The 26,069-nt window shown below is 38.2% G+C and overlaps 1 protein-coding gene and 2 long non-coding RNA genes across 5 annotated transcripts in view; 1 reads left to right on the top strand and 2 right to left on the bottom strand.

Moving 5' to 3' along the window:
- The window catches only part of LOC310731156, a 282,526-nt gene that overhangs the window by 1,867 nt on the left and 254,590 nt on the right, over nucleotides 1–26,069 (bottom strand). The window lies entirely within an intron of this gene.
- LOC310731140 lies at nucleotides 1,786–24,936 on the bottom strand. Of its 2 annotated transcripts, none has more exons than XR_014535066.1 (5): nucleotides 24,922–24,936; nucleotides 2,593–2,756; nucleotides 2,392–2,433; nucleotides 2,254–2,267; nucleotides 1,786–2,122 (listed from the first exon to the last, which is right to left on the bottom strand). It is a non-coding gene; the product is annotated as an uncharacterized lncRNA (long non-coding RNA). The 2 variants fall into 2 exon arrangements; XR_014535067.1 differs by lacking the exon at nucleotides 24,922–24,936 and adding an exon at nucleotides 3,218–3,232.
- ccdc9b (coiled-coil domain containing 9B) overlaps nucleotides 18,917–26,069 on the top strand; it is a 51,875-nt gene continuing 44,722 nt past the window's right edge. Inside the window, exons 1-2 of one of the 2 annotated variants that reach the window (XM_083550474.1) lie at nucleotides 18,917–19,094; nucleotides 19,253–19,371. In XM_083550474.1, coding sequence (XP_083406600.1) covers nucleotides 19,076–19,094; nucleotides 19,253–19,371 — 138 coding nt within the window. In that variant the 5' untranslated portion in view covers nucleotides 18,917–19,075. Of the gene's footprint in view, nucleotides 19,095–19,252; nucleotides 19,372–24,845; nucleotides 24,992–26,069 lie in introns of those variants that run through there. The other variant, XM_083550475.1, reaches the window with a different exon arrangement.

A 26,069-nucleotide genomic window follows, 5' to 3' on the forward strand; every position in this document is an offset into this window, starting at 1 on the left:
TAGAAAAAAAATTCTAATTCCAAATTTTTTTTTTAAATTTGGAACTTGGAATAAATGATACCTGAACTCGCCCATAATGTTATGCTCGCCCAAGTTAGATAAAAAATTCTGATCAGCACCCAGACTAATAATGAGAGAGTGTGACATTTAAGACTCTGCTATTGAAGCATAGCATATCACATATCATTATATCATCCAGAGCAAAATGCCAGAAGGTCTAGATGAACATTATAGTCGTTAGGAGCTGTGGTATGTTTTTGTCTCAACTTTCTCATTTTAATTTTTTACTGTCGGTATTCCTACTTTACTTTATGCTGTTTCATTACATTCTAATGAACCAGCATTAGAATGTAAATTTAAGTGTTTTGATTGTGAGATTACAAACCATTTTGTTCTGCATTGTGCTGTATGCAATAACTGGTTTTGTCTATACGGCTTTCATTCTTTAAATATAATGAACATGATTATTTAAGTGCCATGACATCTGGAACACATATGAAATGAAAGAAATGTGTGACTTCGCAACGTTTATTAAGAAATCGAGCTGGATCGCATTAATGCATTATTCAGAAAATCTATTTGTGTATTTTGTCATATACTGTCTATATTTTGTAAACCTTTTGTGACAAAAGCAGACTGAGAAAAACATGTTGATGTACTGCAACATACCTGTGTAAATGGCAATGAACTTGAAACTTGAGCCATGAGTACTAAATAAATAAAGAGTTTTAAACACTGAAATAGTTGAAGAGTTTGTCATGAAAGCAATAGTCATTCAAAGATTCTCGAGCAGACACTAATAAAAAATTTATTGCCATGTTATTGAAATCGTTTTCCTCATAATAATGCCACCTAGCAGGCAAATGAGGTGAAACGTAATTGTAGAAGTGCATAGAGGGTGGATGGAAAATGTTTGCGTTGACATGAGTTGGCATTATGCCTAAATTCTGTTTAGCAAAAAAAAAAAAAGTTTACGGAGCAAATGACAAATGATGTGAGATGTTTCGGGGTTGTTGTTGTTCCACTGAAGATTCTCCATTGCTGGTGCCTCGAGTCATTGTTGAGATTTGCTCTTATTTCCTGTTTGGTGACTTCACTGTTAAAATTTCTTTGTTAGAGGCGAACTTTTTTTTAGATAAATGATAAAGGATGATCTTAGACAAAAGATGTGGAGATTAGTCTAAAGATCATCTAAACCAAATTTGTACCAATATTGTACATTTTGCAAACAAACAAACTTAAAAATTGCCACTAGCAAAGGATTCATGTGGAAAATAGTTTTTTGGGTTCAAAAGTTATAAGCATTTATGTATCTGAAATTTGACCCAGTGGTGGCGCTAGAGGCATTGAGGTGCAGAAACCAAAATTGGCGAAATGTCCTTTAGCACTCTACCCATTCAGTGTGGCAAATGTTTACCATACATTTCTAGGAGCTGCCTTAGCCTTCCAGGAGAAGAATAATAATAAAGTGTTTCAGCAGTATTATGAGTGCTTTGAGATTGATTTAATTTTCTTTGTTTTATTGAACTCGTAAGTAGTAATGAGTTTTATAGTGGAAATATAACCTTTTCAGAACCATAAAATATATCGACATTTTTTGATGTGCACTAGTTTTATTGTTTGTTTGGATGTATGATTAATGGTTTAATCAACACCTTGCACGAGTTGCATGATCAGTATTGCAGAGATGATTCCTAAACAAAGTGGGTTCATCCTTATATCTAGAATTCAAGATTTGATATTCATTTAGCATCTTGCTCTATAAAATGTAATACCTTGCAACCATTTTATTGTACATCTGATTTATTAAGCCATTCTTCAATACCAACACTTTATTGATGATAAGTTAATTGACAATTAACAAATATATGTTGATTACTAATACATGTTTTATTTCATTATTGATGATCATGCAGGGAAAAGACAGACTTCAGAAGTATATTCAATCAGCTTTTTAACATTATTTTTTGCCTTTGCATTCCTTTCCTTTTTCTTGTCCTTGTCCTTGGCCTTGACCGTGTCCATGTCCATGTCCTTGACCCTTGCCTTGACCATGGCTATCTCCGTGTTCCTTTCCTTTACCTTTGCCCTCCTCGTGGCATCCTTTCTTGCCCTTATCACACTGCAGCAGAAATAAACATCAGCTTCATATTTCTCTAAACCAATGATGCTATTTCTTCTAATGTATATAATACAGTAGGCATACATGCATATCTTTTCAAAATAATTTTTTAAAAGGATTAAAGCTGTTACCTGTGGTGCTTTATCTTTCCATGCAAAAAAACAAGAAAAAAATAAAAGAGCAATTTATTAATATATATATATATATATATATATATAAAAAAAATACTTAATACTTAAATATATATATAAATATATGTAAACTCTTACCTGGGTTATCTGCCATTGTTCTCAGGAATAAGAGCACAAAAACTGCATGAAGAGAAACAAGCAAAGTGTTTAATTTTGTATTTATTTAGTTTGTACACAGTTCAACAGAAAAATATACATGTCCAGCACTAATAAATTTTTTTTTTAAACTTCTCATGCTGCACAATAATCACTTCAAATAATAGTTGTATCGTGTCCTACCTGTTGCTTGATGAGTCTACTGGTGAAGAAACCAGGTGCACTGTCAGCATTTATGATGTAGCCACACCCTGGAGCAAATGGACTAGTACAGACTGGTATAACATGTTTAGTAAGTGAGGAGAAAAGTTAAGGCCAACCCTATCATAAGATGCCGGTTATGCAATCTATTAAAGTAGATGAAGATCATATTAAAATGTTGATGATGCCAAGACATTTGGAAGAGACGGAAGGAGAAAACAAGGTAATAGTATATGAGAAGCAATTTTCTTTCATCGGTTGCTATTAGAAGATCTGTTTCTGAACAATAAAATGTTTCTATATAGTAACTGTCCATATACATTTGAAAATAGTCCTATACATGTGCCATGTAGCAATTTGTCCAAAATTGAAAATATTTTTATGTGACACATTTGAATGTTAGGTTCAATTACATTCTGCATAAAATAAACACATTGTTCGATCTATTAGTAACTGCAGGTTTAACTAAATAATAGTATTAACAATACAGTTTAAATCGATGTAAATGCACTGGGTTGTGAATGCTTCCTGTGCATAAGTGTTTGGTTGTTTTTTCCTTGTTTTTGTTCTTTTGCACTGGTTTGTTGTTTGCACCACTCTACAATACCTTGTCATACCAGGCTCTTATTACACAGTGTTTATCTTGTTTGCAATCATGGGATTCCTTACAAGCTAATTCACTATTTCTAACCCCTTTGAGCTTCCAAAATGTTTCTAGCATATGAGAAACAGTGTAAGAATAAAATGTTTCATGCAGTATCCATGCAGTATCCAGACAGTCACCCTGCATGCCATGGCAGAGGAAACCTGTATTAACTGGATATAAACGACAAAACAAAGCAAAAAAACATCAGCCTTTTTTATAGGTCATAGGTATTGGTAGGTAACAAGAGAACACACACACACACACACACACACACACACACACACACACACACACTCGCACACAAACAACAAGCCCAAACTGAATGGGATTTGATCTTTTGCTGGCTCTTTCTCTTGTTTATATCTTTCTGAATTTCATCTGAATTGATAGCTTTGGTAAATTACACAAGTCACAACACAACATTTATCAGGGTCAATAAAAAATCTATAAACAGGATTGTGAAGTACCAGGGGTCTGAAAAAAAACCCTAGAAAATAACATAGACTAAAAAGAATTCAAAACTATGAACACTTTCAACAAATTGAGTTTACATCTACAGACTTTACACGCTGTATATACAATTGTTAACAGACAGAATAAATTACTGATCAAGGCAGATGCAATTCAGGAAAAACAATACAAACAGGAAGTAAAACAGAAAAAAAACAAAAAAAAAACAAAACGGGCATGGCAGAGATCTTCACTGCCTTATAACTCCTACATTTGCCTCTTTTTAGCACCTGAGAAATTGGATCATGTGCACATGTTTGTACATGTGATGTGTATAGGTTGTTTTTCTTCAGATTATATAGAGTTGAGTCATTGTACAGTTTCTGTCTGGTTCTATAAGCAAGACAGGTGTGCTTCTAAACTGAAGTGTCTCAAGGGAGGCTGGATTGAGTTTCCAAGTTGTACAGAGGTTGCGGGTGCAGATACAGAGAGTAAAATACTGTATGTCTAATTATTACCGAATGTGGGACAAAATATTTTTTTGTATAAGAAAGAGTGGGCAAAAATATGATGATTTTAAAATTTTGTTCCAGGTGAGCTTAACATTTAAAAATTGTGAAATTGGAAGCACAGAAAGCTTATTCAAATTACAATGCTATCAAATTACAGTGGTACAGCTGGTAGCATTGCTGCCCTACAGCTCCATGGTCACTGATTCGATTGTGAGCTCAGGCTACTGTGTGTGTCCCACCTCACAGAAAAATAGTGTCTGCAAATGTAATTTAGCACTACTATTTAATTTGTCAAAGCTGACACTAAATACAGTATGTCAGATAGGGTAGACCTGGGTTAATATTAAATTATAAATAGGCTGTATGCTTACACAAAAAATTGAGAGGTCTTGCAGCTAAAACAGCAGATGGTATCAGTCCTGCTGACTCAAAGACCAAGGATCTGACTGTGAAGCTTTGAGACAACATTGGTAGATAGAGGTGTCCAACATTCCAACTACAAAACTAAATACTGTAAGTTACAGGGCTCTAGCAGAAATTGGAATATATTCATTAGCAATATCTTCTACTATTCACAGATCTTTTGTTTGTTAGATCTTCAAAATAATCGACAGAAATAAACCACTTCTTAGAAAGATCATCTGAGAAACCTGAGAGCTTTTAGAAAAATATATTTGGTCTAATGATAGTAAAGTTAAGGTACTTGGTCTAAAGCCCAAACATAATGTTTAGCACCAACCAAACATTGCATTCAATTAAATGTAAATGGTCACATAATCTGCTTTACAGAAGTAATTATATTACAAATATAAATAACAAAATTATTAATAAGTTCAAATATAATTCTCATCAATGAGCAATCCAGTGTTAATGTTGGCAAGGAAAAGCTTCCTGAGACAACATGAGGAAGAGTTTTTGAGAGGAACCAGACTCAACAGGCAGCTCATCTTCATCTGGGTGACACCAAATATCAACAAAGTGTTCAACTGAAACACAGCCTTACACTCACGGTAGCATGGTTTCTTTGTTCAAGCATCATAACATCAAGCATCATGCTTTATATTTGCTTTTCAGCAGGATGAACAGGAACACTTGTTACAATCACAACAAACGATGGCAACATGAATTGACCCAAATATAAGCCAACTGTTCAAGAGAACATGTTTCAGTCAGCTAGACATCTGCATTGATGAGGAAAATTTCAATTCCATCAGGACAATTAGCAAAAACACAAAAACTACAGAGAAATAACCTGTGTGTGTGTGTGTGTGTGTGTGTATAAACACATGTATATGTATAGAAATACATATTAATTTAGCAGCTTTTTTAAAATCTTTTATTATAAAATCATTCTGACAGCCAAATACATTAAAATATGATTACCATCAAAATAATGCAAAGAGAAAAGTAATATTTAGTAATATTTAAGGTTTCAGACTTTCAGATGGTGCTCTATTTAAAAACTTTCAGTAAAATTGCTTTACTCTGGTGAAGGAGAAGAACTGATACAATAATAGCATAGACACATTGACAGGAATTTTAACTGCACATTCACACCTACATTTTTCTTACCTGACAAGACCTGTCTAGGTTGGAAGGGGTTTTTTTTTTTAGAGCTTGTATTTTTTTCTACACTGTAATCAGCAAACAAAACAACAACAGCATTATTCAATATGATTCATGTCATATAACACATTATTGCCACACTTTCTTGATGTAACACAGTGTACAATGCTTCATAGTGAAACGAATTTACAACCAAAGGTGCAACCTGTTTACAGAAGAATTACATAAAAGCAGATAAGCAATACAACTGCACAAAGGGATTATATGAATTTAAGGATTGACTAGCTTTGAGAAGAAAGGGGTGCGGTCAAGAACAGTGTCCTGGTGTAAAGAATCCTCTTTGCCAAAATACTCATAATGCACACTGGTAAAAAATAAATAAATAAATAAACAACAATTATATATACAGTACAGACCAAAAGTTTGGACACACCTTCTCATTCAAAGAGTTTTCTTTATTTTCATGACTATGAAAATTGTAGATTCACACTGAAGGCATCAAAACTATGAAATAACACATGTGGAATTATATATGGAATTATATACATAACAAAAAAGTGTGAAACAACTGAAAAATGTCATATTCTAGGTTCTTCAAAGTAGCCACCTTTTGCTTTGATTACTGCTTTGCACACTCTTGGCATTCTCTTGATGAGCTTCAAGAGGTAGTCACCTGAAATGGTCTTCCAACAGTCTTGAAGGAGTTCCCCGAAAGATGCTTGGCACTTGTTGGCCCTTTTGCCTTCACTCTGCGGTCCAGCTCACCCCTAAACCATCTCGATTGTGTTCAGGTCCGGTGACTGTGGAGGCCAGGTCATCTGGCGCAGCACCCCATCACTCTACTTCTTGGTCAAATAGCCCTTGATGCCTTCAGTGTGACTCTACAATTTTCATAGTCATGAAAATAAAGAAAACTCTTTAAATGAGAAGGTGTGTCCAAACTTTTGGTCTGTACTGTATATATATATATATATATATATATATATATATATATATATATATATATATATATATATATATATATATAAAAATGTGTATAGTTATATGTATTTCAGTTGTTCAGGCGAGGAAGCACCACCTTCAAAATGTTTATGTGCATGTGTCATTAAATACTGCATTGTTTAAAAAGACAAGGATGTCTCTTTTGATTGACATTAATAAAGACCAAACACCAATAACAATGTCATAAATACACACAAACAGGGTGGGGCTGGAACCACATTTATGTCATTGTATCTCTGGATTTGTAGCCTGTATGTGGGTGTGTCTATGTGGGTGTGTGCTCACTCCCTTGTTTTACACACTAGAACATTCTGAATCTTCACATATAATGTTTTACATTTTGTACTTTGTATTTTCTTAATAATTAAACGAATTTACTTTTATTTCTCCACAATTATTGTCTTGGCACTAATCTCACAGGCAGATATTTGTTATTTGTTCTGTAAAACCTTTTAATCCCACTTCTTAGTGCTCAGTAATGTGTCCAAGCCTCATCGCTGTACTTTAATGTTTCTTCCTTGGCCTCAAGTGGCATCAAGTAATTATTGAAGAATCACTTTAACACAAGAGGCCTTCTGTTATATTCAGTAGCCACTTTGCAGGTGTGTCTACAGAGGCTGTCCAACCAGTTATGAGCTATTATGTCAACAGTTGTTTCTGCAAAGCTTTTGTTCATAGCTTAAGCAATGCATGCAAATCCATACAGAGTCAAATAAAAAAAAATAAAAAACAAGGCAGCAAATCATAATGTTTGGTACCATCAGATGCACCAAGATTAAATATATTGCATGCTTCTCTTGTATATGTATGCTTCTCTTTGTATAGTGTGCATGTGTGTGTGTGTGTGTGTGTGTGTGTGTGTGTGTGTGTGTGTGTGTGTGTGTGTCTACAGTGTATCCAGGAAAGTGTTCACAGCTTTCTTTCTTTTTTATTTTTTTAACATTTTGTAATAAAATCCATTATTTACCTCAAAATTCTAAAGCCAATGTACCATAATGACAACATGAAAGAAGTTTGTTTGAATTTTTTGCAAATATATTAAAATAAAAAAATATATAGAAATAACATGAACATAAGTATTTACAGTCTTTGCCATGACACTTAAAATTGAGCACAGGTGCATCCTGTTTCCACAAATCATCCTTTCTACAACTTGACTGGAGTCCACATGTGGTAAGTTCAGTTGATTGTACATGATTTGGAAAGGCACACACCTGTCTACAAAAGGTCCCTCAGTAAACAGTGCATGTCAGAGCACAAACCAAGTCATGAAGTCTAAGGAACAGTCTGTAAACCTCTGAGACAGGATTGTATTGTTGAAGGTCCCAATGAGCACAGTGGCCTCCATCATTCATAAATGGAAGAAGTTCCAGGACTTCAGGACTCTTCCTAAAGCGGCCACCTAGCTAAACTGTGCAATCGGGAGAGAAGGGTTTTAATCAGGGAGGTGACCAAGAACCCAATGGTCACTCTGAAAGAGCTCCATTGTTTCTCTGTGGAGAAAGGAGAATCTTCCAGAAGAACACACATCTCTTCAGCACACCACCAATCAGGCCTGTATGGTAGAGTGGCCAGACAGAAGTTAATTTTTCAGTAAAAGGCACATGACAGCACACCTGGGGTTTGCCAAAAGGCACATGAAACACTCTCAGACCATGAACTCTCAGACACCTGATAGAACAAAGATTGGACTTTTTGACCTGAATGCCAAGCTACAGTAAAGCATGGTGGAAGACTAGTCAGGATCGAGAAAAAGATTAATGCAGCAATGTATATCTGGAGACCGGGGCGATGGTTTATAATCAAAGTCAAGTCAAGTCCAGAAGCTTTTATTGTCATTTTAACCATATATAGCTGATGCAGTACACAGTGAAATGAAACAACGGTTCTCCAGAACCCTGGTGCTACATAAAACAACATAAAGCAACAAAACAGAAAACACAGGGCTAAGGACTAGTAAGTGTCGTCGCCAGATAAAGTGCATTGTGTGCAACCTGGTGTAAACAGTGCAAAGACAACACAAGGCAGTGTAGGATAAATACACAAAACACAAAATAGCTCCGCCAGTAAACCTGCTGTATATTACACAATGCGGTGTGTAAAAGTGTACTGAGTGAACACTGAGTCAACATTGTAATTAAACAAAATGTAAACAAAATGGTTTGTGCAAAAAAAAAACCAATAGCAGCAGTCAAAAGAAGATGTGCAAAAACAGAATGTAAACAGTTTGTAGTAACGAGGTGATATAATATGGGCATGGATGTGTGACGTGAGTACGATTGTGTGTTTGAGTCCGGGTTGTACAAATCAGTCACACAGTTGAGTGTGTGTGTGCTTGAGTTTTAGTGCAGTTCTGTTTCGAAAAGCCTGATGGCTTGAAGAAAGAAGCTGTTACACAGTCTGGATGTGAGGCCCGAATGCTTTGGAACCGCTTTCTTGATGGTCGCTCTGTGCTCTCCTGAAGTCAACAACCATCTCTTTCATTTTGCCAATGTTCAGAGACAGGTTGTTCGCTCCACACCAGGCTGTTAACCGTTGCACGTCCTCTCTGTATGCTGACTCATCATTCTTGCTGATGAGACCCACCACAGTCGTGTCATCGGCAAACTTGATGATGTGATTCGAGCTGTGCATTGCTACACAGTTGTAAGTCAGCAGAGTGAACAGCAGTGGACTGAGCACACAGCCCTGAGGGGCCCCAGTGCTTAGTGTAGTGGTGCTGGAGATGCTGTTTCTGATCTGATCTGACTGATGTCTCCCAGTCAGGAAGTCCAGGATACAGTTACAGAGGGAGGTGTGCACTGAGCACTCTGCCAGGAACATTGTCTGGTCCAGCAGACTTCCGTGGGTTAACTCTGCATAGAGTTTTCCTCACTTCAGCTGTGGTTAGACAGAGCACCTGGTCACTGGGAGGAGGGGTGGTCTTCCTTGCCGCCATGTTGTTCTGCACCTTGAACTGAGCATAGAAGTCGTGCAGCGCATCCAGGAGGGAGGTGTCACGGTCACAAGCAGGTGAAGTTGTCTTGTAGTTTGTGATCGCCTGGATGACCTGCCACACGCGCCAGGTGTCTCCGCTGTCCTAGAAGTGGCTGTGGATTCTATTGGCGTGCGTGCGTTTCGCCTCTCTGATGGCACAGGACAGTTTGGCCCTCCCTGTCTTTAAAGGCCTTCTTGTCCTCTGCTCTGAAGGCGGAGGCATCCACGGCTTCTGGTTGGAGCGTGTGGTGATGGTCTTGGAGATGGTCATCAATGCACTTGCCATTGTAGCTGGTCACTGTTGACATGTACTCCTCCAACAGGACAACAACTCTAAGCACACAGCCAAGATAACAAAGGCGTGGCTAGGGGACAACTGTGTGAATGTGTTGAGTGGCCCAGCCAGAGCCCAGACTTGAACTCGATTGAACATCTCTGGGATCTGAAAATGGCTGTGCTCCCCAATCCAACCAGATGGAGCTTGAGAGGTTCTGCAAAGAAGAATGGGAGAAACTCCCAAAAATAGGTGTGACAAGTTTTAGCATCATATTAAAAAAGGCTGTACTTGGTGCAAAAGGTACTTCAACAAAGTATTGAGCAAAGGCTGTGAATACTTATGTAAATTTTTTATTTAGTTGTTTTTTAATACATTTGCAAAGATTTCAAACAGACTTCTTGTCATGATGTTGTCATGATGTGGTTTTCTGAAGCGCTGTGAATACTTTTCAGATGCACTGTATATGACTAAGCACAGGTTTGTTTAAGCAGAAGCTCAGTGATTGTGAAAGTTCACTCATCCTCACAAGATTCTACAGAGGGACAATCGAGAGCATCCTGAGCAGCTGCATCACCGCCTGGTTCATGGAATTGCACCATCCTGCCATCTGGAAAAAGATACAAAACTATTTAGGCCTACATGTCCCAACTTGTTTTATGTAGCACCGTGGTCCTGGGGAAACGATTTATTTCATTTTACTGTAAATACTGCACTATATATGATTGGAATGACAATAAAAGCCAACTTGAATAAATAAAATTTTAAGACATAATTTGTCTAAAATATCTAAAACTAATAGGTTTTTAAGAGACTTTGGGCATGGCACAAAACATTCTTAGACACTTTTAACTTCTTAGTTAAATTCTTAGAAACTTTTTAGGTTCTTCTCATAGCTTAGTGGTTTATTATAAACAGGCTTGTCAGAAGTTTGTTAAAACCTCTCTGATAGAGCACTAAACGTCTCTTTGGGCATTCATTTATATTACTATATCCTGAAAAAAACAACTGAGTGATTAGGGACATGTGCACTCAGATAAAATAATGCTGTTTTATTTTAATTTTATTAGACTATAAACAACAAGCACAATGAACAACTGTGTCTCATTCCTGAGAGAATTCTGAATTTGATATAGAACTATGAATAAACTTAATTGTAGCCCCATTCCTGCCACTGATCCTACCAGCTAACAATAAGATTTTTTTAAGACAGGCACAAAGGGATCAGAGAAACCCAAAGGAGATTGGCGGATTTCTTTATTCTAGTGGTGACACACTTCAACAACAATAAAGACTTTACCCGTTTGTATCACTAGCTGTTGCTAAGAGAAACCCATAGTACAAATTTCATGCTTTGACAACAACAATTACAGCCATTTTGAATATCTAGTGCTTTTGTCTGCCTACAGATTGAGGCGCACAGTTTGCATAGCTGTCAGAGTCGTACTGCCATGGAGCCAATGTTTGCAGCCAGTTATATACAGTATAAAGCAATATTACACAAGCAAGAGTATAGGCTTTATATATTTAAAACCAGAAGTTACATTAATGCTTTAGAAGAAAGGAGTCATATAAAAAAAATAAAATAAAGGCAAGAGTAAAATGACTATAAAGGGCAGGTTGGGAACCCAAGGCCCTTTCATTATAGATTATGGTGTGTGCTTTTAAGTGTGTTGCATACTCAATTATATGCCATATCTTACTCTACACATATGTATACTGAATAAATGACAAACTCCTCCTTACAATAAAAAGGATAACAACAATTTATTCACACAGATTTAGAATTCACACAGTGCAGTCGTACTCTATAGGAATTCCTTTTTTTCTATTAGCATTACTAATTACTTACGGGTATTTACATACAAGTGCGATCAGTAGTGGTTTTATCAGCTTAATTTCAGTCTGGTTTAGAAGCTGTACAGCCCAGGAATGTAGGCTTTCCTACACTGGAGCCAGAGTAATTGGAAGAGCCCTCAAAAATAATCAAAGACAAAGAAAGGAGCTTCATACTTATCACATGTACTTTACTGCATAGTGGAATTCTTTTTCACATAGCTCAGAGATGTTATGAAGCTAGGGACAGAAAGCAGGGTCAGCCATGATACACCACCCCTGGAGCACAGAGACCAGGGCTTGAACTTTCCACCTCCTGATCAGTAATCCAGAGCCTTAACCACTGAGCTACGATATACAAGATCACTAATCACCACCAGCACAGCTTTTTAAGACTCTGGCCATCAGATCCTAGAAGATCCTAAAAAACACATCCACTGTCTTTTTTTTCCCCCATTGCTGCAAACACAGATGGATGAAGACAGACTTACCTTCACCCTTCCTACACACATTCCACTGCTAATATTGTCATAGACAACTGAATCTTCCTCTGGATACGTTGAGCGCGCGCACACACACACACACACACACACACACACACACACACACACACACACACACACACCCTTGCAGTATTTTGCACATAAAAGTTTTCCATTTTTGCATTGCACACTGTACATTTTATATATGCACATAATGTTTTTTTCTTGCATTGCACTACTGTAAATTTCTGTCACTAGAGTACTTTTGTAAATTTGTAATTTACAGCACATATTAAAAGTTTGGAAAAAAAACAAGATTTTTATTGTTTTTAGGACACACGCATGTTCCTTTTGTTTATATGCAACAAGAGGCAAAAACACATTTAAGAGCTAAACAGTGAATGATTGGAATACAGATGAGTACAAACTTGACATTTCTAAATCACGCATTCTTTAACATCCTTATCCTTGCCCATTTTTTTTCTTCTTTAGGAACTGACTTATAATTTCACCCTTTGACGTTTGCCACTGTAATGAAAAAATCAATATAATTCACTTCACCTCTCAGTGGTTTTAGATTTCTGGATGACTGATGAATTTGTCTACTGTATGTCTCTTTGCTGACTCACAGGACTGACTTTTTAGCATTAAATGAACAAATGGTGTGTGTACTAATAGCATGATGATGTCAAAATTCACCAAAGATCATTTAAAAATGAACAAATTACATCAAAGAAATAATAAAACATAATTGGTCAGAATTCCCTTTGGTTATTCCATAGCCTTCAGCTAAACCTTCTTGTTGAGTTGAAGATGCCCTTTGCTGTATATTACATATATTTCTTATGAAAAGAATGATTTAAAGCAGAGATGTGATATAGAGTCACAACAAGGCAGAATAAAATATGTGTGGTATAGATTTTAGGAACAAAAATTGTATAGCTATTATATGCTGGGGATGGGGGAATGTCTCCATAGAGTATTTCTATTGACCTACTGTAATTTTTATTTATAATAGGCTAAGCATCAACTTACTGACCTTTACACTACACTGTTAGGACACTGATGTCTCATTAATGCTTTACTGCTTTCACTGCCTGTAATCATCAAGCATTCCTGCTCTACTCTGTACATTCTGTATTATCTCTCATATGTACAGGGGTGAGAGTGATTCATGTACAGAAGGTGCAGTAGGTAATAATATATGGTATATGTAAATAAGGATATATGTAGTAATATGCAGTATTGTAACTGTGCAAAGTAATGACATGATATAGTTATGTACAAGTATGAATGTATGTATGATACAGTATATACAGAATAAATATGGGTGGAATATACACTAGTGCAGTGGTAAACATAGTTATGGATCTTGCAAAAAATACGTGGTGGGTAAAGGAGTTCAAAATACACCGAAAATGGCAATGCAGTTGTGTTTTTGTAACAACCACAGGAAAAAAGCTATTCTTCATTTTGTTTGTGTGGCTCTGAGGCACCTGTAGCGTCTGACCAATGGGAGAAGTGTAAATAGTCCATGGTTGGAGTGAGAGGTATCTTTAATAATGCCCTTTGCAGACAGAGTTTGTTGTGAAAGACCTCCAAAGTAGGTAGCTTTGTAGGTAGCTTTGTACCACACTGAGATGTAGTTTTTGAGAATGCTCTCAATGGTAGAGCGTTTAGAAGTTCTCCAATATCCTCTAGCACAGACGGGATTTATTTATTAATTTAATTTAATTTGACTTTGAACAACATTTACAACATATTTATTATTATTTAAATATGTTATTATTATGATTCTAAAGAGATGTAACAATGAGAGAGTAAGTTTTTTAACCATGCTGTCGGAACTCAGAGCCCGTCTCTGAGGCGACACATCGAGGGTGGATTCTTTGCTCGGAGGATTCCCAATGTTTCCCAGCCAATTCTAAAAAGACAAAATATAATAGACACAAACCGCCAATGAAGGATCCTCAGTCCTGGATGAGTAAAAGCAAAACTTCTTTATTTCATACACGTTCCAAAGAGCTCAGTCGAAGGTGGGTACCTCACATCAAACCGATCAGTGCATCAAAAATGATACAGCACATCAGAATGAGGAAGTACGCCTGCTGTTTGTTCACGCTCGTATTTATACCCTCCAGACACCCTGGTCCTTTCTTATTATTTTTTCTAATTTCTTTGATCTCTGACAGTTCCCCTTATTTTATGACTTTGCTCTCTTTTATCCAATTTTCCTTATCTTTTGGCCTTGGTCATTCCTCCCCCCGTACAGTTCCATATTTGGATTTACTGCTCTCCCCCATTCCCCTTATTTTCGGCTTTCATCTGGTTTAATAAAAAAAAAAAAGACATGAGTGTGTATAAAGCCTTCGTTCACTTCTTTACCCAAGCATACATCGCTTCAGTATTTTCAAGTGTAAACAACCATTTTGCGGCCTGAGTGTTATGCTTTTATTCTTTTTATAATGCTGGTTGCTATTCTACTTCGAATCTAGCTATATCATTGTACTAGGTTGTCTATTTATATGTGATTGGCTATATTACTCTACTTGATTATACGAGTACCTAGGTTATACTTCATTTATATTTCCTGAACTGATTGTTGCATAGTGTGTTGAATCTTCTTTTGAATGGGTGCCCCCACTAGTTTGTGTTTTTTTTCTTGTCACTGCGACTTTTACCCTGTTCATTCATTCATTCATTCATTCATTCATTCATTCATTCATTTTCTCCCGCTTTTCCGTAATTCGGGTCGCGGGGGCAGCAGTCTAAGCAGGCCCCCGCCTTCGACTGCTGCCCAATCCTCACAGCACTGTCCCTTACGGTCCCTCCTGCAGGTGGTGAGCCCACGGGAAGGCGGCCCCACGTCACTCCGACGTCACGGACCTTGATATTTCCCTCTTAAGGGACCCCCGGAGCATAGAAGGTTAAGGGCCTTGCTCAAGGGCCCAAGAGTGGCAGCTTGGCGATACCGGAGCTTGAACCCCAGACCTCCCGATCGGCAACCCAGCGCCTTAACCGCTGGAGCCACCACTTCCCCCTACTTTTACCCTGTTTAACATCTTATTTGTCTTTTGGTTTCTTTTGCTCAGCTCCATCACGCAGACGTTCTGGGACACCTTCTAGGGGCGGTCTTCGTAGACAGTATCGCCAATTCCAGCTCTTCTCACTTGCTACAGAGCTTGCTCAATTTCTTGAACATCTCTCCATTTCGGCTGTCCCAGAGAATCCTAGTCTGCCTCCTCGCATCGTGCAGAGCACCTTGACGCGTAGTATAGGCACACAGACCTCATCTGACCTCTTTGCTGCCTATAACCACCAGGCCCAAACTTATGCTGACGACCTTGACGCTGACACCCGTTTTCCTGCACCTGGGCCCCAGCCCTCTCCTTATCCCTCATGCTGGTCTTCCACTGATTACACTCCTACATCTTCCAGTTAATTCTCCCAATTATCTTGCTCCCCTCCCTTCACCCAGCTCTGAGCCAGGTTACGCTTTCCTGCCTTCTGCAGCTGCAGGTGTTCATAAATTTTCTTATTCTAATAAACATGCTTAAACTTCAAGGCTGTCTTTGTTCTTTTATCTGTTCAACACACTCCCAACATCAGTCAGACTCTATTCTATTCTCCCACATTCGTGCCCCCACTATTACTAATTAACTTGGTGTAAATAGGTTATAGAAGTTTAATTAACATATAGTCTAAATAAGTTTTTTCAAACTACTTCTATTGTATCTAATATATTCTACATTGATTGTTAGGTTAATTTTGTTGGATTAATATTAGTCTGATTACACACACGCTAGATAAGGTTTAAAATATTTTTTTCTCGACAATGCCCTAAAGGCACACAATTTTCTGACACTCCACAACAACATAATTTGGTGTGTGTTGACTTTAAATATGTGTGCTTTGTTATAATATAATACATAGTTAGGATGCAACTGATGTAAATAGTTTAGATAGAATTCACTCGTTTTTGTTTTGAATATTTGATACTGATGGCATTCTGACGCTACTGCAACGATCTATGAATAAATCTCATCGAATTTTATATGAATGAATGTCATCGAATTTAATAAGAATAAATGTCATCAAATTTAATATGAATAAATGTCATTATATTTAATAGAATTTAAATGTCATAAAAATATTAATCCCAGAATTTAATTGATTCATTTGTGATTTTGCTGATGGTGTTCTCGTTTTCTCACTCAGGAGCTCCAAATTTCTAGCTTCCAGAATGGATTGTGCAAAATGAGCATTATACTGACCCTGCTACTATCTGGAGTCTTGGCATAATCAGCTCCAGATGAAATCATATTTTGATGTTGCAAACAGATGTTAAAAAGTCTTCCCAAAAATTTCTGTCTGATCATATCACTGCTCACATTATGCTGCTATTTGATAACCTGGTGCTTGGAACAGGACAAATAATGTAAAGATTAAATATATTTGTGTAATTATTTATTCGTGTGCAGTATAAGTGTTAGGTTTGATCATGCCCGAACAACAATTTTTGGAGAGGCTTAGGAGAGGTATCCGATGCAATCTATGATGCCCTTGGTGTAAAGCCGATCAGGGAACGAACAGACAGCACACAGTGTGGTGCGTACTTTCTTCTGTTAAATGCAGGAAACAGACAAATATATATACTCTGGACAAACCCTGAGCTAAAACTATTCCTTATTGGGTAATATGATATAGAAATCCAGAGATGTGTTAACCCAGACAAGAACGTCATGTATACCTTGTAGATCTTACAGGCAATGCACAAACACCATAGGAATGTGTGTTAAGAGAAACAAATGTGACTAAATCTATTTCTATCCAGCCATTGTCGAATAGAAATACAGCTATTAAATTCACACTAATATGTTTGAGCTGGTGCAGTTTGCAACAGCTGCGGTTTGCAAACTCTGACTAGTGCTTTCTGACCATTCAATCAAAGGATGTGAAAATTCTGACATTACTGTATGCCTTCTAAATGGCCTTTAAAGTCAAAATCCTATTGGTTAATGTAGATTATATTGATGGTTGCTTGTTATCTTTCCTGTGCTGTCTATAAGCGATGACGTAGGATGTCCGGGGGCATTATAGGTGTATCACGGAAATAGGAAGCAAAAAAATGGTATGGTAAATAAAAGAAGCAAGACCTCATTTCTACAAAGAAGTGTCAGTTAATTTTTCTATACGCATCTACAGTTAAAGCAACATCTTTCAAGCAACACAGATTTGAATCTAGTGTTGATTGGGAAGGGTTTACGACGGTTCCCTTTGGCCCCGGCAACACATGATGTGACGGCTATAATCGGATTGGATAGAAACTCTAACCTAAAGCAATATTGGGAATTATGTAATACATATTCATTGATAAAAATATATTCAAACGTGAGCGATTCACGTGAGGGAGAAGGTCTTGCAGGCCTTGACGGCAGCCACTGATACACATATGTTTCTGTAAAACTGCTTTGTTATATATATGTATTTGTAATAAAGTAGCCCCCAAGGTGAAATCTGTGCACACCTATTTATTTTTTTTTTTTTTTAATTATGAGTAGAAATAGGATTTTCTACAGAGTAACTGGTAACATGTTATAAAGAATCAGTGTTTCTGAGCAAAACCTGTAGATGAACGAATAGAAGTCTCTTTCAAAGTCACGTGACTGTGTTAGGTCTGAATAGGAGTGGTGCTCTGCTATCACGTGACATGAGAACCTAATACATTTTTGTACTGGATGCAGAAAGTCACTATTCTTTTCACATATTTTCTACATTTTTTAAATATTTTTTTTATTCTGTCAGGATTGTTATTTTCCACTAAGTCTGGTAATAAAGAGTTTCATAGTTTAGCTTTATGATGAAGCCAAATACCAGTTTAAAGTGACTGAACAGCGCTTTTACCTCAAAACAAAGGGGCTCTGCGCATGCGCATCCAGACGTGTTAGGGAATGTGGGCTATTAAAAATATAACACTTGAATTATATTTCGCTCAAATTAATAAAATGTCTAAAGATTTGGTCATTTTTCTGAACGAGATTCACCCCATCACTGGTCCCGCCTTCTCGTTCTTACTCTCCACACATGGGCGGATGGGTACACGCCCTCACACATCCATTGGTCCAACTGATTCTCGTCTCACGAACTAGACAAGTGATTGGTTAAGAAGAGTAGGGGGGTGGAGTCCAAAAACAGTCTACATAATACACAAAACATAATAAATACATAAAACACATTTAATGTATTTTAATTTGTATTATTATTATTATTGTTGTAATATTTAAAATAATTATTAAAAAAAATAAACATGTAATATAAAAAAAAAATAAGCTGACAGGAATTTAATGACATCTCAAATAAACACTAATTGCATCCATGGTTAGCAGAAAAACCATGCAGAAGTGTCCACAGCAGCACAAAAACACATCATTTGTATAGTTCCGTGTTTGATGTGTCGTGAATATTAACTTGACTTGAATCTGTCGGATTTGTGATGGTTGGTTGATTGGATAATTACAGAAATGTGCAGATGGACAGGTATTTATAAGGTGGCCAAGGACACTGCACTACTCTTAACAAGACCAAATGCGCCATCTAGTGGCAAAAACAGGCTCCGCGTCTGCATACTACACTATTTAGTACGTTAAAGAAAACAGTACAGTGTTTTAAATGTCCACACAAGCCTCACTGGTCTGAGCACTGGCTTCAGTGTCCTGCGACCATGGCGTACTACATCCAAGGTACATTTCTGTTTATTTGTTATAAATAACGAGTTGCTTGTTTGGCCACATCATAAGTTTAATTAACAACGTGGGGCCTTTATGGCATGAAGGGCGTCAGCCGGCTGCACTACAAGACTGAATGGATGTTTCTGTTTGCTTTGTTTATGTTCATGTAGGTAAAATAAGAAATCAGTGGGCCAACACAGGCGTGTATAATTACCCTAAAGATTCATTTATCGACCGGGAGCACCACTTCAACATAGAGGATTTCCAACATGTTGATCTCAATGAAAAGGTAACTGCAGATGTACAGTATGTAAAGATGGAGGTTTCCAATAAAAATTCTCATCATCATCAAACTGATGAAACTTACTGGAATCTGGATGACTTGGTCCCAGTAAAACAGTCAAAACAAAACAAAAAAACATAGACATGTTCTTTTGGTTCTTAATGTTATCCACTAAACAGAACATGTCACCAATACAATTAAGAACCCACAGGAACCACTTTTCATTAACACCAATGGACTTTGCACTATTAGCATTACATATGCATTTATAGTTTCAGAGTAGATTGTGGAGATGAAATGGTATTTCATTCACACTGACACTGAAATGAACTCTCTTATACAGATTTACTTTGTTAGGCAGTTGAATCTCTCCTTGAATCTCTGCCCATTGTGCCTTGAGAGCACCATGTTCTCCTCAGACTTTGGGGGGTCCTCCGGGTACTCTGGTTTTTTCTGGTTGTCCTAAGTGTGTGTGTGTGTGTGTGTGTGTGTGTGTGTGTGTGTGTGTGTGTGAGTGATTTTGATCTATGAAATGTTGGCACCCTGTCCATCCTGCTGTCTATAGTAAATGTAAAATTCAGTTTCATTAAATATAAACAAATACACTGCCTGGATAAAAAAGGTGTAAGAGGAGATTCAAAGCACTTTTGTATGTTGCTCTGGACAAGGTCGTCTGCTAAATGCCTTAAATGTAAGTTCTTTAACCCTAACCGATGCAGTAAGTAGCTTCTCATTTCTTAAACAAGCATCATATCGTGTAGCTGTGAAAAATATTGGCTTGTTTCAGATTGGTCAAAGATTAGCCTGCATCAAGCAAAGAAATGTGGCTGTTACTAAACTTGGGTAAAGAACTGTCTAATAAGTTAATAATACCAAGAAGGATGGTGGTAAATCATCATCTGTGAGGAAGAAATGTGGTTAAAAAAAAAATCATGCTCATGATTGTTCATTTACTGTAAATGTTTGATCAAATCATAAACATCATCAGTAGAATTCCTGTGGTCATCTGTGTTTAATCGTGAAAGCAAGATCATTTCCATGCACAGAATGCAAAGACAACTCAAGGGATTACACTTAAACAGCTGTGTAGCCTTAATCTTCTTCTTCTTGCGGCTTCTCCCATTAGGGGGCGCCACAGCGGATAATCCATCTCCATACTACTGTCCGCTACATCTACCTCTTTCGTACCAACTACCTGCATGTCTTCCTTCACCACATCCATAAACCTCCTTCTTGGCCTTTTCCTTTTACTCCATCCTGGTGGCTCCATCCTCAGCATTCTTCTACCAATACCACAACGTATCTTTTTAGCAAACCCTACACATAACATACTCCACATATCATAACCTTGTGCTCCAGAACATCTGATCAAATGCACATTATCAACTTGTGCTTGTTAATATCATGAACAGCAGCTACGCTAATTTCTCTCCACTGCTCCTCTTTCTCTCCCCATCCCGAGGCATTCTGAAGTTGCTCCAACTCCAGTCACGTCCCACCTCATGAAGATTATAGACCTTTAAAGAAATAGATCCGGAACTCGCAAACTTCCCGTGCCACCCAGAGACGTACCAGTGCCAATTGGATCCCACTTCATGTGTGGAGTTTTGACATTGGAACTCCTGGAGTGTTTAAAGGCTCTGGCATGGAGAAGCTGGTGTTGGATCTGTGATGATCGCAAATGTTGAACTATTTTGAGTTGCTCAGTAGCTCCTAGTTTTATAACCACAATGACTGTATAAGACTGTAGAAAGATCATTATTACATAATCTTACACTCCAGTGCTCACTCTCCAGTGTTTTGTATTGTTTAAAGACTATAATCACATTCTTGATGTCACCCAAATGAGACTGGGTTCCCCTTTTGAGTCTGGTTCCTCTCAAGGTTTCTTCCTTATAACATCTGAGGGAGTTTTTTCTTGCCACAGTCGCCATGGCTGCACATCAGGGATAAATACACACCATTCACCTTAACTGTTGTTTTCTGTACATCTGCTTTGAGACGATGTCTGTTGTGCTATAACAGATATAGAAATAAACTTGACTTGACTTGACCAATATTCCCCATGTCCCTCCTCTGCACATGTCCAAACCATCTCAACTGCGTCTCCCTCACCTTGTCTCCAAAACATCCTACATGCTCTGTCTCTTTAATATACTTAATTCTAATCCTGTCCATCCTCGTCACTTCCAACGAAAACCTCAACATCTTCAGCTCTGCTACCTACAGATCCACCTCCTGTCTTTTACTCAATGCCACTGTCTCTAAACCATACAACATCTCAGGTCTCACCACAGTCCTATAAACTTTCCCTTTCACTCTCGCAGATACTCTTCTATCACAAATCACCCCTGCTATCACTCTTCTCCACCCACTCCACCCTGCCTGCACTCTTTTCTTCACTTCCCTAACACACTCTCCATTACTTTGCACTGTTGACCCCAGGTATCTGAACTCCTCCACCTTCTCCACCTCCACCTCTCCTGGCTCTTCTTAACCTGCTCCCTACTCTCCCCACGAATAATATCATCCTCAAACATCATAGTCCGCGGAGACTCCTGTCTGACCTCGTCCGTCAACCTGTCCATCACCACTGCAAACAGGAAAGGGCTCAGAGCCGATCCTTGATGCAGTCCAACTTCCACGTTAAACCCGTCTGTCGTTTCTACTGCACACTTCACTGCTGTCACACTGTCCTCATACATGTCCTGCACCACCTTCACATACTTCTCTGACACACCTGACGTCCTCATACAATACCACAACTCCTCTCTTGGCACCCTGTCGTACGCTTTCTCTAAATCTACAAACACACAATACAATTCCTTCTGAGCTTCTCTATACTTCTCCATCAACATTCTCAAAGCAAATAATGAGTCTGTGGTGCTCTTCCTCGGCATAAAACCATACGGTTGCTCACAGATGGTCACCTTTTCTCTCAGCATGGCTTCCACTACTCTTTCCCATAACGTCATGGTGTGTCTGATCAACTTAATTCCCCTGTAGTTACTGCAGGTCTGCACATCTCTCTTATGCTTAAAAAACCTTTATTCCATCCTTGATTGCTTTAACTTGTAGCACATCCTTCCCAGGTTGGTCCCTCTGCCTGGCCAATCGGAACAAATTCTTTTCTCCTTCCTTAGTGTCCAACTTCTCATACAGCTCTTCATATGTCTTTTCCTTGTCTTCTGCCACATCCCTCTGAACCTGCTTCCGCATCTCCTTGTACTCCTGCCTACTTTTCTCATCACTCTGTCGATCCCAATTTTGTTTTTCCAACCTCTTTCTCCTTATGCTTTTCTGAAATTCCTCATTCCACCACCACGTCTCTTCTATTTCCAGATGTCTCCCTTATCACTTCTGCAGTAGTTGCCCAATCATCCAGCACCGCTTCACCACAACCAAACCACTGTCTGACCTCTTCCCTGAATCTCATACTACACTCTTCCTCCTTCAGATTCCACCATCTTATTCTTCTTTCAGTCCTCACTCTCCTCTTCTTCTTCACCTCCAAAGCTATCATACAGACCACCATCTGATGCTGTCTAGCTACATTGTCACCTAACAGTCTCCAATCTTCTTCAGGTTGCATCTCCTTCATAGAAGTCCACCTGTGTGTACCTTCCTCCACTCTTATACGTCACCCTATGCTCCTACGTCTTCTTAAAATAAGTGTTCACCACTGCCATTTTAATCCTTTTAGCAAAATCTACCACCATCTGCCCTTCAACATACCTTAAACTTTTTTAAAGCCAATCGTTCATTCCTAGGTACACCTTCTACCACTTCATCCTTCTCCATTTCACAACCCACTTGTGGAGCATAGGCACTAATGACATTTATCATCACCCCTTCAACTTCACCTCACTTCACGTCCACTACACTCTTACAAAACTCTTCCATCAGGATCATCCCTAAACCATTTCTCTTTCCATCCACACCATGATAGAACATTTTAAACCCACCTCCATTGTTCCTGGAACTCCCATTCCACTTGGTCTCCTTAACACACAACATATCTACCGTACTATCAGCTACTTCTTTCCCTTTCCAATCATAGTACCAACATTTTAAAGTGCCAACCCGAACCTCTACTTTCCTCCACTTCTCCGTTCCCTGCATGTTAAATTCGGAGTATATTTATATGGTAAATTGAAGCAGTGGAGGACATTAACAAAGTAAATGTAATTTGTTATTGTATTTAAGTAGCTTTTTACATATGTGTACTTTACTGATGTATTTCTATTTGGGGAGACTTTTACTTGAACTTCACCACATTTCAAAGTTAAATATCTTTTCTTTATTTTTTTATTTTACTCCACTATATTTAGCAAAATCAGCCACAGCTATTTTTGAGTAAATAATAATGTAACTGGTCAAACACAAAGCAAGCCACCAATCAGTGTAGAGTGCACGCGCTGTTTAGAACTTGTTTTGATTGTTTTGAACGCATCACCTACTACAGCATCCGTTCAACAGCAACATTTTGAGAAGAATAAATGATGGAAGAAACTCCTGAATCGAACTTGCCACAGCACCCATTGCATAATTTGGGGACAAAAAACGATAATAGGAACATTATAGCCTTAATATATATAGTACTTTGGATACTTAAGTACATTTGAAGGCAAATACTTTTTACTTTTATTCAATGAAAGTTTAAAGGGAGCACTTTTACTGGAGTGATATATTAGTGTTTCTCTATTTTAACTAAACTACATGGTTTGTCTACATTGTCCACCACTGCAAGTCTAATGATTGGTCTGTCCATGTACAGACCTTAACTAAAAATCCATAAATGGACCCCACCTTGTATATTGCATATTGTAAAGATTCCAATCAAAACAATCAAATTGAGAAAGAGTTGCATATAAATTTCATGCATGGATTGGTCCATGTCCAGACCTTAATCAATTGAGATTCCTTGGGATGTGCTGAAGAAGACTTTACTTTAAAATTAATGGATAAAAATAAATGACATTGCATCAGCATATCAAAATATTACCACAGAGAATGTGTGCTGCAATCAATGCAAAAGGCATTGTCTATTGAAATGATTACCTTTTATGAAATGTTTTTGGCCAGGCAGTGTCATTTAATAATTTCATTTTAATAATTTTTTTTTAATGATTTACAATAAATCTTATGACACAGGTTGAGTATTTAAAACCATGGCATGTTGTGTAAAAGGTAAAAGTTTTCGACTGAAAGCATTGGACTGCTTTGTTTCTTTTTCTAGTTCAACACAAAGGGAGAAGAGCGACAGGATGAAGGGTCGCATGTGCTTGAGAGAGAGAGAGAGAGAGAGAGAGAGCGAGCGAGAGAGGGGTGGGGGGGAGAGGGGAAAAGGAGGTGGTGGAGAGGGAGGAGTGGCAGACAGCGAGAGTGAGCGAAGCAGAAAGTATGTTTGCCTGTGTGTATGAGTAAGTGGATTGTTGCTATAAAATATGTGAGCAGGGGTGCTCCTTTTGCGTTTGCTTGAGATTAGGGTTTTTATCCCCCCCCCCCTTTTTTTTTTCCATTTGTAATCAAGGCATGCTTGCACAATCCACTCACTTCTCTGTGCCTCCTCGGCTGCCTTGTGTCTGGAAGCCATCCAGCTCTCGTCGCTGACATGGACCGATCTGTGAGTGGCTTTTTAACTCTATCTTGTCTCGTGTTTCTGCCGCTGTCACGCACTGTCTCCCTTCCTCACTTCTGCTCTCCCTCACTATGTGTCTGTCCCTAAGCTCAGACTGTCATTGGCGTCCTGCTGTCTCTTTTCCTCGTGCACGTCTATGAGTAAACCAGCTCTCTGTACTGTCCGGCTAAAGATGATTGCTGTGAGCGAGGCCTCTTTTTTTAGGCATGGACGATGCTGTCAGCTGATCATCTGGGATAATATGTGTTGGTATTTTCAGTCCGACTTGGGGTTGGGGTGCTGGGGGGAGGTTTGGAAGTGCATGCTGAGATTATTATGGTCCTTTCGTGAGCCAGTGACTCATTTGGGCACTGTGTGTGTGTGTGTGTGTGCATGCTTGCTGTATTTGTGTACCCTGACAACCAGAGCTCGAGTTTCTTGGCCTGCAAAACCTTCATGCCTCAGTCTCAGTCTACATGATGTAAGACCCCATCTCTCAGCTTGTTCCTCTTAATCAAAGTGTTTGGTCATGTGTTGGGCTTCAGATCAGATTTATCGGTTCGGCAGATTTCTTCCCCGCAGAGGACAGACTTTCTTCCGTAGGTTTGCTGACACTATTTTGCAGACTCCATGCAATGTGCTTACTAAACAGATAGTCTGTTTCATTATGGCAAAACAGCTGAAAATGCAGGGAATCTTAAAGTTTGTGATAAATGTTTTATGTATTGCAGGAATTGTTGTTGTTGTTGTTGTTGTTGTTATTATTATTCATTCTTTTTACACATCAATCCAGTCTGGATCTCCTTTCTCCTGTGACTCTCAGATTACTCCTTGGTCCTTGTCGGCATCAGTATTCTGACTCATCATTTTAAACGAGTGTAACATGGACGACGGATCAGCAGCTTTTCATTGCATTAACATCTTCCTTCTCTCTATTATTTTGCTGTCAGAGAGGTTTTGCTTTTGTAATTGTAATATATTTGGTGATGCAGATATAGATTCCACTGTTTGTTTGTTTTTTTTATCTGGAAGTTACAAATTCTTCAGTGCATAAGAACCATCAGTATACATGAAAGGGATTTGC

Source organism: Silurus aristotelis (genome assembly GCF_946808225.1).
Source record: "Silurus aristotelis genome assembly, chromosome: 9".
Taxonomy (NCBI): Eukaryota; Metazoa; Chordata; class Actinopteri; order Siluriformes; family Siluridae; genus Silurus; species Silurus aristotelis.